Raw genomic sequence first — 17,915 nt, forward strand, 5'->3', positions numbered from 1 at the left:
GCTGATACTGTGTGTGTGTGTGTATGTGTCACAAATCGAGGACAGTGTATACTTGTGTGACTGTCAGCAGCATGTATCCCTCTATCTGTGTGTGTGCGGGTAAGGGTGTGTGTGCGTGTGCGTGCTTGCGTGTGTGTGTGTGTGTGCGGGCTTAGTTGATGTGGCTTGGCAGAACATATGTTGGGTTGTTAGAGAACTACCTAAGAGTAAGCTGCCAGACCAAAGAACTGAGCAGGCAGAGACAGCCATTGTTTTGGTTACGCATCCTGGCCATAACTCTTTGTGTGTGTGTGTGTGTGTGTGTGAGCGAGAGAGAGAGAGCTTAATTTGGTGTTGGTAAGCAGCAGGCCATAGCCTTTTCCATTTTTACACACATGCACAGTTTATACATGGGAAATGTCTTTCTACTCCGTTGCGCATCAAGTTGAATGCTTTACCAAACCTCCCTCTGCAGTTTGAATCCACACATCAAAATATGACCAGCTTTCCCAAAACCATCCCAGTATTTTGGATGCTCACATTTTGCTGGCATACAGTTGCACAAATGCGATTTCCGCATTAAATTGCTTTTTGGAACAAACAAGCCAACTCAGCATTTCAACCGCGATTTCCCACTTAAGGGTCACTCATACAGTCAAGTCACAGTACATGCGTTTACAGTCAAGCAACAGGTCTATTCTGCTGCCTCCGAAAAGAAACACAGAAAGTGCTCCTTTAAAATTTGTCTTAACCTCAGTAATGTTAAATTGGATTCTCTTCTCTAATTTAAATGCCTGTTGACCAAAGCCAAGCAGTGTTCAACCAAGGTAAACATAACTGTCGGTTTGATGATGCAGATTGACTCGTTCCGATTTACCGTCAACGCGGGTTTTAATCCACGTCACTTTTGTCTGTCTGAAAGGGGTATTTGTTTGTGTTAAATGTGTGTGTCTGTGTGTGCAAATTAGATCTTTAAGTCATAACTTCGGTGGGGGGGGGGGGTGGAATTTGCTCAACTTTCTAGTCTGAAGATAGACCTTTGGTTCTCACAAGTATAGAAACGCTACAAACAGGCACACACACACATCTCTCTCTCCCTCCTCGAGGTTCCCTTCTCCTTTCCAGCATAAATAATCCCCTCAGTCTGCCGGCTAGAGCCTGATTGGAATCTCGACGCCGTGCTCAATTGTGGGTTGATGGGGGAAAGTGGGGTGCCCTGTGTTTGTGTGTGTGTGTGTGTGTGTGTGTGTGTGTCTTAGTTTAAAGCCGTTTCAAGGCCATAAACATAATACCAGAGGGGTGTCCACCTCCGTCAGGCCAAGCCTCGAAAAATCCTCAGTGGGTGTAACTAAGGCTGGCACACATCCACAACCATGCACTTCACATAAGCAATTGCAGGCTCATTCACTTAAATGATAACATAGTTAATCCAAATTGCGAAAGAGACACACTCTGCAGGACTGAGTGTACCTATCAGATAAGTCCATTTCACCCACACACTAATCAGTCAATGCTTGTACTCATCTTGGATTCGGAAAGTAACTAACTTCAAGTGTACCTAGGTTGGTCGTGTATTTCAGCTGCAACCCTATTGTACACCCTTATGTACTGTATGTTCAATTGGGTGTTACCACATCTAACCAATATGATAGCTATTAAATTACCCCAGATAAGTTTTCTAAACAAAACAAAAAAAAACACTTTCACATTATTATCTCATCCCACCTAACCGGAGGCGAGTGGAAAGAGAAAAGAGTATGTGGTAGAGTTTTGCTTTGCTCCTTCTCCCTCTTAGTGGTATGCAGTCTTCTAATAGTTTGCTGGCATCCGTGGCGCTTGTCAGCTCAAATCAAGATTAATTTAACTGCAGATCCATCATCGGTATATCTCACTGTGTTGAGTCAGCCTTATGCCACACATCAAAAGCAGAGGGGGGACATGGAGGGGAATGGTATCAAACCCAACACCGTAAGCGAGCCAACCAAAGTGAAGAAAGAAAGAAAGGAAAAAAAGGCGTTGAATTCCTCTGTCATTTTTGTCTCCCTGACAAATTCTGTATGTGCCGAATCTGTGGAAAATAGGAGTGAGGGAGATGAAAGTATTATTAAAAGGGAGACATTTGAGGTAAAAAAAGATGAAACGATGACTCAGAAAACTGCAAATGAAGGGATGGAGATGGAAATATCTCTGTTTACCCTAGTGGGCGGATGTGCAGCATATGAGTAGATGTGTGTAGGGTGATAACAAGTCCCTTCCTTTGGCATGTAGCGGTATGATGAGATCATTAGCACATAAAGTTGAGGCAGTTTTTTTGTTTAGATGAATTGGTTAAGGCATTGAGCTAGCTGTTTAGTGCCTCCCCTCCCTTTTGGAAACATGTTGGCGGTGCTAGACAAAATATTCTTCTTGTCAACATATTTTCTCAGTGTTGACTTGTTTTTTAGTTGTGTCTTATTCGGATGCATTCTTTCAAACAATTGTATAGTGATGAGAACCAAGCCCAAACCATTATCCTCCACAGACTGCTGTGATATCGCTTCACATTGATGGACCCCCAACCGTAACCAGAACACTCCGAGCATTTCAGATAATGTAACCGGTATCACAACTGAAGGAAAAGCTTGTTATAGCTTCAAGAAATATCAGTATGTTTTATTGGTGAGTCAGTCCAAGGGAAATAAAAGCAGGCCTCTGCCATGTTGAGAGACGTACACACAGACATGGGTTTGGATGGAGATGGTGAGTGGAAAACAAGGCTTTCTTTGAGCAGATTTTAATTAGCAAATGTTCATAGCTTGGCTGCGTGCTTTTATGATTGGACCACTGAAAGCCTTTTTGTTTGCCTAATGAAACACATTGAGGGGTATGTTCCTGAATTAAACTGTGTTTGTGTACGTGTGTGTGCGTACAAGCCAGCAAGCATGTGTGCTTGCATCCATTTGGTCAGCATGTATCTGTTATATGGGTGGGTGCCCATATTCATTTTGGCGTTCATTGAAGTTCCATTGGCAGGGACAAGAAACCAGAGCGGGAGACAGAGATGAAAGAAATCCCAGCGCTTTGTTTTCCCTCCTTTCCAAAATAGTTGTTTTAGGTAGGCAGCCATTGCCCATAATTGCTGAAACACGGTCAGGTATTTGTGTCTCGTGCTTATGATTTACTATAGTGTCTGTGCCTTAGTAATCTGAAATAAGATCTGTGGTTAAGGGCAGCCCGACCTCAGACATTTTGTAATGCAAAGCATTCTGCTGGTTTTAGTGGGCTCCCTTTACAAACATGTCTCGCACAAAACCCTTTGTATGATCTGAGAAGCTTAACAGAGTGCGCTTGTGTTATTTACCATTTATTAAATATGTAAATATAATGTAAACAAACCGCCAAGCACAGTTAATAGCGGAAATATATAGCTCCAAATAATAATGATTTTCAATCATTTATTCAGAATTCAAATTGTGGTAAGGTGACATATGAAAATCTACTAATGAAATAATAAATGTTTCAATTACATTATATATAGAGATTATATATTGTGACACTGAATTGACTCAAACAATTTGTAAAGTAGTTTTCCATGAAATGAAAAATATAATATCAACAACTTGGTGAATGGGGCTTGTTTACATCAATTACTCATTTAGAAATATTTCAAATTTAGAAGTAATACCAATACATTTTATTGAAAAAAAAACATGAATATTGTCTACGGTGTACATAAGCTTCACGCTGTAAAACGCATTTGAGCTGTAGTTGTTTTTCTAAAATTCCACGCAGTCTTAACTCTGCTCTCAAATAGCAGCGGGTCACTGAGGCTATGAGCGGGGTCAAAGTGCACAGTCGATAGCTCTGTGTACTGCCAGCAAGAACAATCAGTTCTTTAGCAGAGTTTGTTCTGCACATGAATACCTCTCAACAGTTAATTGCTGCCATGGCAACAGAAGAGAGAGGGAAAGTGACATTAGGTGAGTGTGTTTGCAAGAAAGCAATCCTTTCGCAGCGACAGCATGAAAGTGTGTGCAGGGGCTCTAAGTGTGTATGTGAACGTAGGTCAACATTTTCTCTGTATCACCACACAAGCCATTCAGTGCTGACAAAAGCACTCTTGTGCAGCAGGATTGGGGAAAGTTACTAATGCTGGCAAGATCATAATCTAAGTCACATAGCAGTGAGGCAGTGGTGGGCTTTCACAGTGGAGGGATATGTTAGGAACAGTTACTATATCTTGTAGTCGCTGGGACTTTTAAAAGAGTGGCATGGGGTTTAATAATGAAGAAAACTAATTATAAAATAGATACATGTGAACGTCAGCCTGCTAACGTGCCCACAATGTTCGATATACTGATGTTTTTCATGTATTTGTATACCATCTCAGTTAGTGCGTTAGCATGCTAAATAGTAAATATAAAAATGTCTACCTGTCAATGGTGTTACATGAAAAGTTATTGAAGTTCATCCTGAGGAAAATATGAGTGTTCTTACCAAATGGCAATCGATTCAACGGTTGTTGAAACTTGTAATTCAAAGCAACAAAAGTCAACCTCACTGTGGCGCTAGAGGAAAGGTCATGAGTCACCAAAGTCATTAGGACACAACGTCTGGGAACCATGAATGTTTGTACAATGCTTTATGCCAGTCCTTAGTGTGGAGACATCAGGATGCTTCCTCTGGGCACCATTGATGGGACTGTACTAAATTTCAAGGCAATCTATCCAATAGTGGTCAACAAAAAATTAAAATGTCAAATTTACGGTGGCAATGACGGACAAAAATCTGTTGTTTTTTTTATCTCAGGATGACAAATGTCTGTAAATATCCAGAGACTGCCATACCAAGAGAAGGACATTGAAATCTCTTGAGCCCCACCAATCACTTAAAAGACTCAACTTGGAACAGAATAATGAGGTCAAACGGATTCCTGTAAAATAGAAAAGAAATGTCCTTTGTGCAGACATGCCGTGCAGCTTGGCTCAGCAGGTGATCTGCATCCGTTCTGCATGTGGTAAGAAATCATTTAGCAGCCTTTTGTCTGTGTCCATTGAGAGCATGGCAAAGTGGCTGAGGTGTGAGATGGGGAAAAGGACAAAGGATTGACATATCCAGGTACGCTGCTTTCTACAGTATGTTTAAAGGCCTGGCAGGTGCCTAAGCTATGGCTGTGTGTGTGTGTATATGTGTGTGTGTGTGTGTGTGTGTGTGTGTGTGTGTGTGTGTGTGTGCGTGCGTGCGCGCGCGCGCATGCACGCACGCACGCACGCGTGTGAAGGATGACGCAGCTTCAAGGTCAAATCAAGTTTTAGAGGTTTGACATGATGCATTCTCTGCTATAGCCTCAGTTCTTGCAAGAAAAACAATCAATCAAATGACTTGATTTCTTAAACAGTAATCAACACCGGGTAAAATGAAAGGGTAAATATAATTCTGATGAGAGAATAATGGAGCGGGATATCCTGATAGGGCCTCCAAAGGGGATTGCATCATCACCAGTGTGCCTGCTGTGATGATGTTATCAAGGACAGCTGCATGTGGCCGGGCCAGGGTTGAGGCTCTCAGTAGAGCCAAGAGGCAGCCAGTTGCCAGCAGATCCCCTCCACTGAGACCCACCTGCTCCGCATGTCCATTTTGCCCCTAAACCCCTCAAAGGGATTCCCTGAGTCCTCTTCTATGTCCACTGGCCCCTTGCCTCTTTGAAGTCATGATCCTATGTGTTTTCATGGCATTGAAGTCATTATCCTATGGTTGTGTCGTGTCATCTGCTTGATCCAAGAAGTTTGTTTGAAGTTTTTTACAGGGGAACTTGATGTAACTGTTGGTCACAGGCCAAACATATTAGGGCTTTATAAACCCATGTCAATTATTAGCAACCAGTAATGATCCAAAGCAATCATTGACTGTAGGACTATTTATGATTCAGAAGTCAACAGTTTATGTGAAGGGGACATCGGCATCAACGATGTGGCAGTAGCTGGCATACACAGTGCACTGCTACTAATTCAATTAAAAGCCCCTTGAAGAAGAAAAAGCCCAGCCTTACTTCATACCATCAATTAGGGGTTGCTCTGCCATCTGACTCAAAATCCCACACCCCATTTGCGTGATTCATGCAGGAAAATATGCTTCTTTGTCTTCGAGGTCAACCAACTTCTTTGGATAAGCTGGCGCAGGGTCAGAAAAAGAGTAGTTGAGAGTGTAGGAGTGGGAACGAAAGGCATCAGGGCCGGGGATTTTTTTCACTGGATAAGCCATAGTATGAGGTAATTTTCAATGAGGACTCGTGTATTTTCAACTCGGCTTATGGCAACATCTTTATAGTGAAACAGCTGGTCTTAAAATGAATCTGTTGTGGAGCATAGGAGAATATTTTCAGAGTTTTGTTTCAATCAGAAAAACATCCTTCCTATCTAAAGATGGACAGCTTTTATTTGAAATATTTATTATGCATAATAATAATAATAATAATAATAATAATAATAATCATGGTGTTGGTTTTTACTTGTTGTCCATAATCCACACATATTTATGTAATATTAAAATTTTCTCTTGATTTCTCAATTTGTACCTGTTATTTGAAATGGTGCTCGAATAATGTTGATTTATGAGAGAGAGAGGACTGAAATTCCATTTTGGCAATGAAGCAATCTTATTACTAGACGTTTGTATTTATGTCAGGTTTGAAAAATGTTTTAGGGGAGTGCCAAGCGAGAAAGCAGAAAGCCCAGTTGGTTTAAATTTTTATTTTTATTTATTTTTTTCATTGGCACCAGCAGTCTTTTATTCACACCTGTGGGAACAAATTTCTAAGTCCATGATGCAATAAAGGTCTTGGTCCAATTTCATCTTTTTGAGTGATCATTCTCTCAGATCTGATCGGTCTGTTGTGGTAGCATTAGACTTGACAGGAGCCTCTCAGACTTTCTGTCTTCTTTGGCCCTAAGCATATGAATGACTAACTCCTGTCAGATCCCTGCCCCAGGGATGCCAAACAATGAGCATGTGACATTTTGCCAATTTGGCGATTGAATTAGGTGCAACTGGACGCATCAGCACACTGCCATCCATCCGTGTCACTGCTCAGCAATCAAAGTTAACAGCATGAACTATTGTGTACGATTTCATCAGTCCTGTTTTTATCAAAGCCTTATGTGAACTGTCATTTCTGCAGCATTTCACAGAGATGGCAAAACACAAGCGTTTGCGTTTGAGTGGCAGGGTGCACCCCAGTAGTCTGTGTTCCCCTCAAACCAACCATCCCTGCAGTGTCTCCAGCAGAGCTCACCATGGAGACTAAAACACTTTTTGGCTCAGGTTGAGAGGAGAGACCCATGTATGTGTGCGAGTGTTCATGAGTCATTATAAGGAATGTTTTATCATTTCATTATGAAATGGAAACAACATGTGTGACAGATTAGGTGAGCGAAAAATACACAATGCTTGGGCATCATGTTATGTCAGTTAAGTGTTCATGGAAAGGGCAGTAGGAAATTCCTTCAATGATGCATTTTACATTATTATTATTATTTTTTTATTAATACAGTGTTTTTACTCACCTTATAGAGTGCCATTCCCTTTGGGTACATTTATATTAAACCTGTGCTTAATAAGTCTTTTGGATTTTTACATCACATAATCGTCTGTGCTCCAGGCAATGATCCTCTGTGAGCCTGGCTCTCTCTGATAGAGGATATTATTAAACTTTGATTAGTCCCCACTGTTACCACAGCGATATTGCAATACTGAGTCTCATCAAATGTGTCCCGGGCTGGAATAGAAGAAATAATACATTTCCTGTTTTTAATTTTGAGTAGAAAGTTGAACTGGGTCATTGGCAGCCCAGTAGAGGAGATTAAAACGTGTGTGACTTCACTTCTTCTTTTCTTTTTCTTTTTTCACTGTGAAAAAGATTTGGAGAAAATTAAGCAGGAAGTATGCGGCTTTCCCTGAAACCTAATGTTTCCTCTGGGACCTGCAACATTGTTACACTGTTTATCAACTTAATGGTCTGCGTTTCCACTGAGTATTGTGATTTTCTTCAAAACCGAGGGACGTTTTAGACATACGAGAAAAAGATGTGTGTGCTCTCCAGCGATATTTAACCTTGGCTGAACATTTGAATGTTTTTGGCCTAGAGGATTTCTACTGTAGACGATAAATCCATGGTACAAATATTGGTCCCACTGTGTGTTTTCTTATTAGCAATTATTTATACGTAGAACTGAGAAAAAGGCACTGCCAGGACATCCAGTGGATGTTAACTGGATGTTAACTGCTCCTCAACTCCTCCTCAAGAATGCATAATGTATCACCAGGGAATATGGTTTTAAGACAGAAGGTTTCTTGAAGATTTCCACAAGTTAACCGGGCCAAGTTCCATGTCTAAACATTTAAGTAGAGACATGCATTCTGATTGCTTTCATTATTGTTGTGTTCCCTTAGGTCAGAGTCTGGGATATCTAAATTTACCCATCGTCTATCCCTCAAAGAGCGTGTGGCCAAAACAGAGAAGACATCCTCGGACCGACCCCCATCCTACAGGAGACGATCTCTTAGTGTGGACTGGTAAGATCCGAGACCATCTCTTCTTAATCTATTCACGATCTGTCATGACCCTCTGGAAAAAAAAAATAATAATTGTGGTAGCGTACTTGGCCTTCACTACCTCCTCTCATGAAGGATGAAAAATTACAGAAAACAGTTGCAGACTTGGGAGCCACATCTACAAGGCTTTTAGGTTCTGGGACTGTACATATTAGGGGGGAGGGAGGGGGTAAATTGAGAGGTGAAATAAGACTTCATCATCTGGCATCAGAAGCAAAATCTTTCACTTATCACAATTTACATTTAGACACAACTGCAACTGAGCCTTTGCTATGATGATGTGTGTTTACAAAGTTAAGACTGAGGTCCACGAGGGGTGCTTGTATTTGGGGGGGGGGGGGCAAAGAGTGGGTGGAGTGGTGATAGGGTCCTGTGCTCTGTCTCTGCGTCTGGGTTTCGTTGAGGAGCGCCAAGCAGCTCCAGTGGCGCCGGCTCATCTTGCTCTTGTAAAGCTCCAGTCCTCAGGCAGCCGATGAAAGGAGTTGGAAAGCTTTCCATCACGAGGGCTGCCTTCCCGGTTCCCCACCCATGGGACTCCTTCCCAGTCTCCCCTCTCTCTCGTTTGCCTGGCCTCCAACCGTTTATCTACCCATCCATCCTGCCGTCCGTCCATCTGGCATCCCCCCTCCCCCCCAGCCTCCCCCCTGAGCTTCCTGCTATGTATTCTTGGCTCTTCCTTTATACTTCTCTCACCACTGGGAAAATAGCCCTGGGTTAAAGCGGATCTTACACTTCCTTTGCACTTAATTTTGTCAAAGTAAAAAATATGTCCAAACAGTCACGGGTCTAAACAGTTTCCAGGCTTTCTAATTGCCGCGCGGGGACTACAGTAGCGATTCAGTAAGGGGTTACTTTTGCGGTTTGCGCTGGGTTACAGGTGTGGGATTCTCTCTGAGGTCCAATCGAATCATGCTAGGGCCCGTTGTGAGGTCTTGTAAGGTCTTTTGTTGGCCTTACGAGACCTACTGTGTGGTCCCGCCGAGTTGACTTGACGTTTGCGATGTGTGGTCGGCCCAGCAGAAATGTGTTAAGTGTATGAGTGTATGTGCAGTGTGAGGTCCTTTTACTTTTTAACAGCTCGGTGTTTTTATCCCATGTTGCCGGAGAAGGGGACCTGGCCTTTAAAGTTCAGGCCCTGATTGATGTAGTCTGGTTTTAATGAAACGCAGTTGGTAGATTGGACATGCTCATTTACGAGAGGGATAAGGGGGCGGAGAGGGTGGGGGGTGGTCGGGCACTCTACAGCTGGATTCTGACTTTCTTCAGGGCACGCCGCCATTACATGAGTGTGACTGGCCTTTTGTGACATAATAAACAAGGGACCCCAGGAGGAGAGATTCAGGGTCGGGGGGGCTGAGTCATGCTACTGAGGAGGTGAAACAAGGTCGCTCGAGCTCCTGACAAGACCAGCGCAGCTCCCCTGGAATGCACAGTCATCAACGCGGTCAGAAGGAAAACACGCTTGCTACTAGCGTCTATTGAAAAAACGTCACAATGAGTCAGTTGCATTTTTGGAATTGTTCGACATTTGTAGAGATTGTTGTAGTTTGACTAAGCAATCTGTCTCATTGTTTGCTCACTATTTATGAGATTTGAGAGTGTTATCACAGAGTGCCATACTCATCCAATATAATGTGTTGGTGTGGGAATTTAAAAATGCGGCTACACTTTACAATGAGACATGATAGTTCTCCCATAGAAGGGCATTTTCTTTGTTTTCCTGTGACAGTGATTCATCATGGAAATATTATATGCTGAGACAATATAATTCCAGATTACATGTCATTTAGCTAAATCAGTGGTGTTACCTACTGAGCTATCAGCTCTTCAATCCATATCTGAGTAGGAACCTATTGTCTAAGAAAATCAGTTAAATAAAGCATGCAAATTTGTTTGCTTGTAGTGAAATGTACAAATGTTGGGTTACCCACCAATAGTTTTAAATTAAGGTAATCATCATTAGACGATATGTGCACTGCCCCCCCCCCTCTTTTACCCTTTGTATCAAATTTTTAAAAGAGTAAACTGACACAAAGATTATATTAAACACCCAGCAGGAAGCCTACCAGCAGCCCTCCACCGTAAAGCAGTCTCAGGTAGCTCAACACTTAACCATCTATTTAGTAGACCATTGCCATTTATGTCGATTCAAGTCAGATACCCAAACAAACTGTGACTATTAAGGGAATTCTGAGCCAAGGCAGCCCATAAATACGAGCCGTTTTGTAGTTTTTATCAAAGTCCATAAGAGCTGGCCGGGCCTTGGGAAAATGCGACAATAAAAGATAATGGCACTGTTATTGTTATTGGTAATCATAGTAAATGGCCTCTCGGGTAAGGGTGGAGAAAAGAGCAGGAGGAGGGGGGAGAGAGAGAGTGTTAAAGAGGAAATAAGAGGGTATTTGCTGCCTGTTAAGATTGCTGGAAAACTATTGACACATTTTTTTTTCCCCTAGGAAACTATTAGCTTTAATAATTGCAATGTACAATTGTGACATCATTGGGTCAAAATGGTTGCCCTGTGAGATGTTGACAGACTTCTGAATAAAAAAGAATATTTTGACAAGTGAACCTGTACTGTATCACGGAGGGGATTGCATTATGAGTTCATAGCTTTAGTTTGTAATCCATGGCACTCCTAATAAAGTTCTGTGTCCCACTGGCGGATATATTTGCTGCCTTGTTTCCTGTGCATGATGTGGACACGGGTTACATCCAGTGGAGTCTTGAGAGTCAATACTTGGGGCCATAAAGGGACATTACTTCTTTCCCAGCATAGGGCTAGTAAATAAGTCTTTATTTCCATATCCTCTCATGGTGACAGAGAGTCAGTTCCAGTCCTTCGCGCAAACCCCTGAGTACAATAGAGAGACTGCCATGTATTGTTCGGCCAAGCACTTTTTTATTTCCTATAACCCAGTATACTCCTGAAGAGGAAACTCTAAACCTAAGTACTTAAACATCAACTTTGTAATGTAGCGCTCAGCACTCAAACCATAGCCACGTTATGAACTTGTTTCTTATGACTTAGAAATAAAGGTGAAATTTAAATACATTTTAAAGAATGCACATGGTTATGCAATATCCGCTGGCGGTTTTCAAATCCTCTCCATCCACTCAAGGCCTCTCTGCTAAAGATGACGTCTTAACTTCAATGACAGGAGAAAATCCAGCCTCCTCTTTCCATAGTCGACTTATTAACAAACACACACACACACGACATTGTAGAAACTCTGCACGTCTGATACTCTCCTCGATATTCATGCTCACACACATACATGAGCAAACACATATTGTAATAGTTAGCATTGTGTTGAGTCGGGTGCTTGAGGAAGGGGGAGTGAGGAAGTGCTAATCCTTATGAATAGTCCACAAAGGGAATAAAAAAAGAACATAGAGAAATCACCAAAGAAGACCGATACCGAAGGGAGCCCCGGGTGTAAAGTGGTTTTGGACATTGTGCCACTCGCCTCATTTGGTTCTAATTTGATTTAATATTCCCCCACTCTTTTCTGTTTCATCCCCTCTGTAGATATTTCTCCTTTCTTTTGTGGCCGAGAGCTGCCGTCAGTTCAAACGAGACGAACAATTGAGAAGGTTATATAGATGCCCTTTAATAGTTCTCTTTAGAAATTCTGATCCGAACATACGGTTAAAGATCACTACGGAACGGGACTAAATCCTGCTTATGCGGGAATGTCTGACATTTTACATATATGGAATTTTATGAATACTATACAAGTGAGAAATGTTTAAAAAAAGTCCCTGTTCTACTCAAAAAGAGCATAGTTAGTTATACACAGTTAGAGTCAGTGTGCAGGCATTCTTATGTCCATGACTTTAAACGTATACCAATTGTTTTTCTGAGTAGTCTTAAGTTTTATTTTCAGTGCAGAGGCTTTTGCTAATGCTTTTCCTTTTTGAAGCCAACTGTAAGAGGAGTTCTTCAAGTGCTCCGAAAAATATGGAAACTTGAGCATCTGCAATTTCATGACAACTTTGCAAGCGGCTGGTTAAGATAATTTGATACGAACAAAAGTGTCTCAGACCAGTGACAGCAGTACTAAATGGACCCTGTGGTATAATTGTTTTCTTAACTGTTTTTTTTTGTGCCACCAGCAAAAATTATTAAAAAAAAAAAGTAAAGTGCGTTTTGACAAACCCTTGAGGACATTGGAAACATTCCCCTCGGAAACAAAACAGTGTATTCACAGGGATTCAGGCGCCCTGCTGAGTTGATACTTCAACTGCTTCTTGGCATGCAGCTTTCATTTGTTGAGACCGAGTTGTTGGCGAGATGAGAAACTATAGATTCTAGTCCACATGAGGTATAGCAATTTCTGCTTACCCCTCTGCTATTGGATAGGCCCCCTCGGTTATTCCTTCTCATTCACACGGACACATAAACACACACACATACACACACACACACATACACACACACACACACACACACACACACACACACACAGACAAACACACACACACACACACACACACACACACAGAGACAAACACACACACACATACACACACACACACACACACACACACACACACACACACACACACACAGACAAACACATTAAGCCACTCACATGCACGCCCATTCATAAATACTGTAACATGCTCTCACACAGATTAAGTAAATGAAGTAAACACGCACACACACACAAACGCACATACAAATACCTAAATGTGCACAATATTTGCATTAATGAACGTGCACCCACGGCTCACACACACATAAACACACACACACACACACACACACACACACACACACACACACACACACACACACACTGTGTTCTTGATGCTGTGGGCTGCACTAAGAGAGATTTATGAGGCTGGCTCCCTCTTGTCCTGTATGTCTCCGACTTGATACTCTGGTTTCCACTCCAAACCTCAACTCGGCACACAGACACAGAGAGAGACAGGGGGAGGGAGGGAGAGAAAGGGGGAGGGAGGGGGTTGCCGGAGAAGACTGAAATAGGTAAGTAGAGGAGGGTGGAGGAGGAGAGAGAGAGTGACTGAGATCGAAGTAGATGAAAAAACAGATTGAAAAGATGATGGAGAGAGACAGCGAGTGGGGAAGAGCCCGAAGAGTTGAAAAGAGGGAGGAATGGGAGAAATAAAGAGTAGGTATAGGGGGATACAAGCCAGTTAATGTAGTGTGTCTGGGTGTGTTTGTTTCTGTGTGTGTCTGCGTGTGTGCATGCGTGTGTGCGTGTGTGTGTTTGCAGACACAGCCAGGCAGTGGGTCAGAGGGTTAGTGAGGCTCCATGTGTTGCTTATAAGCTGATAAAGGACAACCGAAGCTTGGGGGGAACTGCACCCCTCTACTTTGTGCATGTGCATGTGCATGCATGCATGTGTGTGTGTGCGTGTGTGAGGGTTGCGTTCAGGGTCGGAGGCAGAAGGAAAATCAGCTGGGGACCCAAGAGGGATTGTGGTTTGAAACGGTCTTGGAAAATAGTTTACAGATTGAAGATAGGAAGCTTAGGTAGTAGAGGCCTCCACACCCACGTCAGTGTACAATGGAACAGAAGCGCTGTGAGAGCCAGTAAAGAAGTCTGTCATTCCAGGGGAACTCTTTGCACTTCCTCTCCCTTATTTGTGATATTTGTTTTTTATCCCCCCGGCCCCCCACATTCAACACAAACAGCCAAAGTTTCCCCTTATTTACTTCTCTGCAAGCGTTCTAAATAATGTTTCACATTGTTGCTGTCAGAAGTGTATATCTTTCTGGGATGCTTTTCAGTATTTGATTGACATGACCCACCTCCACCAGTTCACCCCAGAGCCAACTGCTGAGGTTGTCCAGTCAGTGGTTCCGGTAAGTTTAATGTTTTGCTAGAATCCATCAGCGATCCCATGTGGTTCATGGGATGAATACCTCCTGTACGAAATGGCTTATTTAACAATCAGAATAATTTATAATGATAAAATATATTATATTCAAGAATTTGTGATAATATAACAGGATACACATCTTTCTTTCATTTAGTTTTTATGATACAAGTTGATGCTCATTAGACCACTGATGAATTTCAGTAATGGTTGTGTGAGATTTTAGTAACAAGTTGGTGAGTCTTACATGTGTGCCATCCGGTACTGCATACACACACATGCATGCACGCACGCACATACGCTTTGTTGTCAGATGAGTTCCACTTTCAATGCATCTATCCATCCAATCAGGAGTGTATATATTTGTGTGTGTGAGCATGCATGTTATCCTTTTTACAAAGGATTTATCACCGCCAGGAGAATAGCCCCCCCTTCACCCAACCACCATCCATCCCTATCCCAGATAAACAGCCGTGGGACTTTAAACATGGCGCCCGGCCGGCGTGTGACTGAGAGAATTGGCCAACTGGTGGCTTCAGTGGCCAGGGGTCGCCCCCGCCCCTCTGCTCTCCCTGGCTGGGTGGGTGGCATATGGCGGCCCAGGCAGGGACCCCTTTGGTGTGACACACACACACACACACCCACACACACACACACACACACACACACACACACACACACACACACACACACACACACACTGAGAGACACACAGAAGGCCTGGAGCCACCCAGGCTGGGCCCACGATCGCCGTGGGAGACATGGTGTCACCAAGCCCCTGACAGAGGAGGGGTTGTGTGTATGTTTCTCTGATCCCCACCTTGGAAGCCCCCCCTCCCCCTCCTGAGAACGTCGGACGCTGCCCGCCGCTACATCCCCATGGTGACTCCACTGTTGTCTCTGCTCATCAAAATTAGAGAGATTTACCTCTGCGTGCACACAGAAAGACATGCACACACACAGAGCCAACAGGTGGCAGGCCTTGCTCGACTCAGCAGGCCCACTTCAAAGGTTAAACATACAGCGGAGCGCCCACTCTTTCTCTGCCGTTCTCCCAAGGGAGCAAGAGAGAGAAAGTGAGAAGAAGAGGACAAGATAAAAGGAGAGAGTGAAAAAAGACTTGCGTAAATAGGAGAATGATGGCGGGCAGAGTGAGCGTGTTCATGTGTACCTGGTGTCCGCAGTTTGTTCCCCCGCTCCTGCGCACAGGTCACACTTCAAAGTGAGTCATGTATGATTTAAAAGCATAAGTTAAAGCAGAATGCCTACACGCTTCTCCACTTCAGTTACTTTTGGACTCACAGTGTGACTAAGAACAGATGTGAGAAAATCAGCGCGGGTACCAGTGATCCCAGCAAAAAGACTTGAACATATCACGATCAAACAATGATCCGGGATTTTCACACGCCGACTAGAGAGAGAGCTCACAAGGGAATATACTGACTCACTCCAAGCAACACAACCAGAAAAATAAATACCAGTACAGAACAACAGCGATATGCGCGGGAGGAGCGTCTCAGCACACCCCGGCTTATCGAAAAGAGGAAATGGATGCTTCAGTGGACAGTGGATTACCTAAAAACCTTGATGACTCAACAGTGGAAAAATATTGTCATGATGGTGTGAATCTGGTGTAAACAAATGAAACCCATGGCGTTATCCCCGTCTGGTATCAGTTGTAGCGTCTGCTGCCTGTGGTGCAACAGGCTCGGCAATGTTTTCTCAGCACTTAAGGGCCTTCTTGTTATCAAAAGAACATGATTTGAATAACACACACAGTCCATGTCAATGATCTTGCCGATCACTTACATTGTTTCCAGGCCCCGTCTGCCGCTTCTCAAAATACACATCTGGTAGGATAATCCGTCCACTTCATCTCACTGTATGGACACCTCAGGGATGGAGCGAAAGGGGGATGTTTTTTTTTTCTTCTCGCAAATGTGTACCGCTCAAACATTAAAACACTCCATGCACACACCTGATACATCACTCAATAAAATCCCATCAGTAAAATGTGACCCTGAAGAGCCTTAAATGTCATTCTGATTGTCTTCTCTGCCTTAAAATCATGGTTACGTTATGCCTGTGTATGTCTTAATAATACGAGAGCATCAGAGTGTATGTAAAGCATTTGTTGTGTTGCCATGCCGACTTAGTGTCCGTGAGGGGCTGTGGGTCACAGTGTTGCTGTGGCCTCATGTTGCCTATAAGCTGATAAGAACCAAACAGAGGGGGACTGCTAGAATTCTAGTAATACTGCCCCCACCCAGCCACCACACCACACCAATCCCATCTCTCTCTCTTTCTCGTTCTCTCTCTCTCTCTCTCTCTCTCTCTCTCTCTCTCTCGCTCTTTCTCTCTCTCTCTCCCTCTCTCTCTCCCTCTCTCTCTCTCTCCCACTGTGCGTCCAGCAGCCTGCCTGCTTCCAGCCTGTCTGGTGCCAAGACTCAGATTTCAGAATTTCCTTCTACAAGCCACATTTAGAGCAGCCAGCGTACTGTGTGTGTATGTGAGTGTGTGTGTGTGTGTGTGTGTGTGTGTGTGTGTGTGTGTGTGTGTGTGTGTGTGTGTGTGTTTGTGTGTGTGTGTGTGTGTGTGTGTGTGTGTGTGTGTGTGTGTGTGTGTGTGTGTGTGTGTGTGTGTGTGTGTGTGTGTGTGTGTGTGTGTGTGTGTGTGTGAGAGAGAAAGTTTGTGCAACTTTCTCTTCTCACTGTCTGCCTCTCTGACCCCCACCACCCTGTTTTTTGTGGGCACTGTCCTTCTGGTGCTGCTATCTGCCTTTTTCTGCATCTCTCTCTCTCTCTCTCTCCCCCTCTCTCTGTCCACCTACCTTCCTTTCATCTCTTTGTTTATTTTATGGGACTTGATCCAAGCAGACGACCAATGTAATAGGCTACATGTCAACTTACATGAATGCCCATTTGTGCCTGTGCGTAATAAACACGATTGGACACACTAACATGCAGCATGGATTTATGTGTTTTTGTGGGGGTAAAGCTAGTGGGGAGGGGGGGAAGGTGGGATTTGGGGGTCTTGTCAGCACACAGCTGAGCCAGGACTCAGCAGACCTTGTGACACCTGGTGATGGGGTATCATAGGATGGAGTATGGGGTTGAGATGGAGCAGATGCAAGGAGCAGAGGTAGAAAGGTGTTGGATAGGGCAATAACAGATAAGATGGGGAGGAAAGAAACTGAAACCAGAGCGTGGTAAGAGGTGTTAAAGAAGAACAAATAAATCAATCTGCAAAGTTAATCAAACTTTGTAAATGATAATATATTTAATTCGGCTAAATGACTAACTCTTTCCAGATGGATTTGGGTTGACAGGGGCTTTTAAAAAATCTACTCAGTTCAATGCCTTGAAATTATTTGGGACAAATATGGATATGTACTGCATGCTTTTGTCGCTTTGTAATTATAATGTTGTTCCTGACTTTCAAAATATCTTTGTCGTGGTGTAGCTAATTTGGGCAGCAATCCATGTAATGTCTTT

At 43.2% G+C, this 17,915-nt stretch overlaps 1 protein-coding gene across 1 annotated transcript in view; it reads left to right on the forward strand.

Moving 5' to 3' along the window:
• The window catches only part of ankfn1b (ankyrin repeat and fibronectin type III domain containing 1b), a gene marked incomplete at both ends in the record, with an annotated part of 134,784 nt that overhangs the window by 90,157 nt on the left and 26,712 nt on the right, over positions 1-17,915 (forward strand). The window contains one exon of the mRNA XM_080049264.1: positions 8,407-8,529. Within this exon, the coding sequence (XP_079905390.1) occupies positions 8,407-8,529 (123 nt within the window). The remainder of the gene's footprint in view (positions 1-8,406; positions 8,530-17,915) is intronic.

Source organism: Ammodytes marinus, assembly GCF_949987685.1.
Source record: "Ammodytes marinus genome assembly, chromosome: 20".
NCBI classification, from domain to species: domain Eukaryota; kingdom Metazoa; phylum Chordata; class Actinopteri; order Uranoscopiformes; family Ammodytidae; genus Ammodytes; species Ammodytes marinus.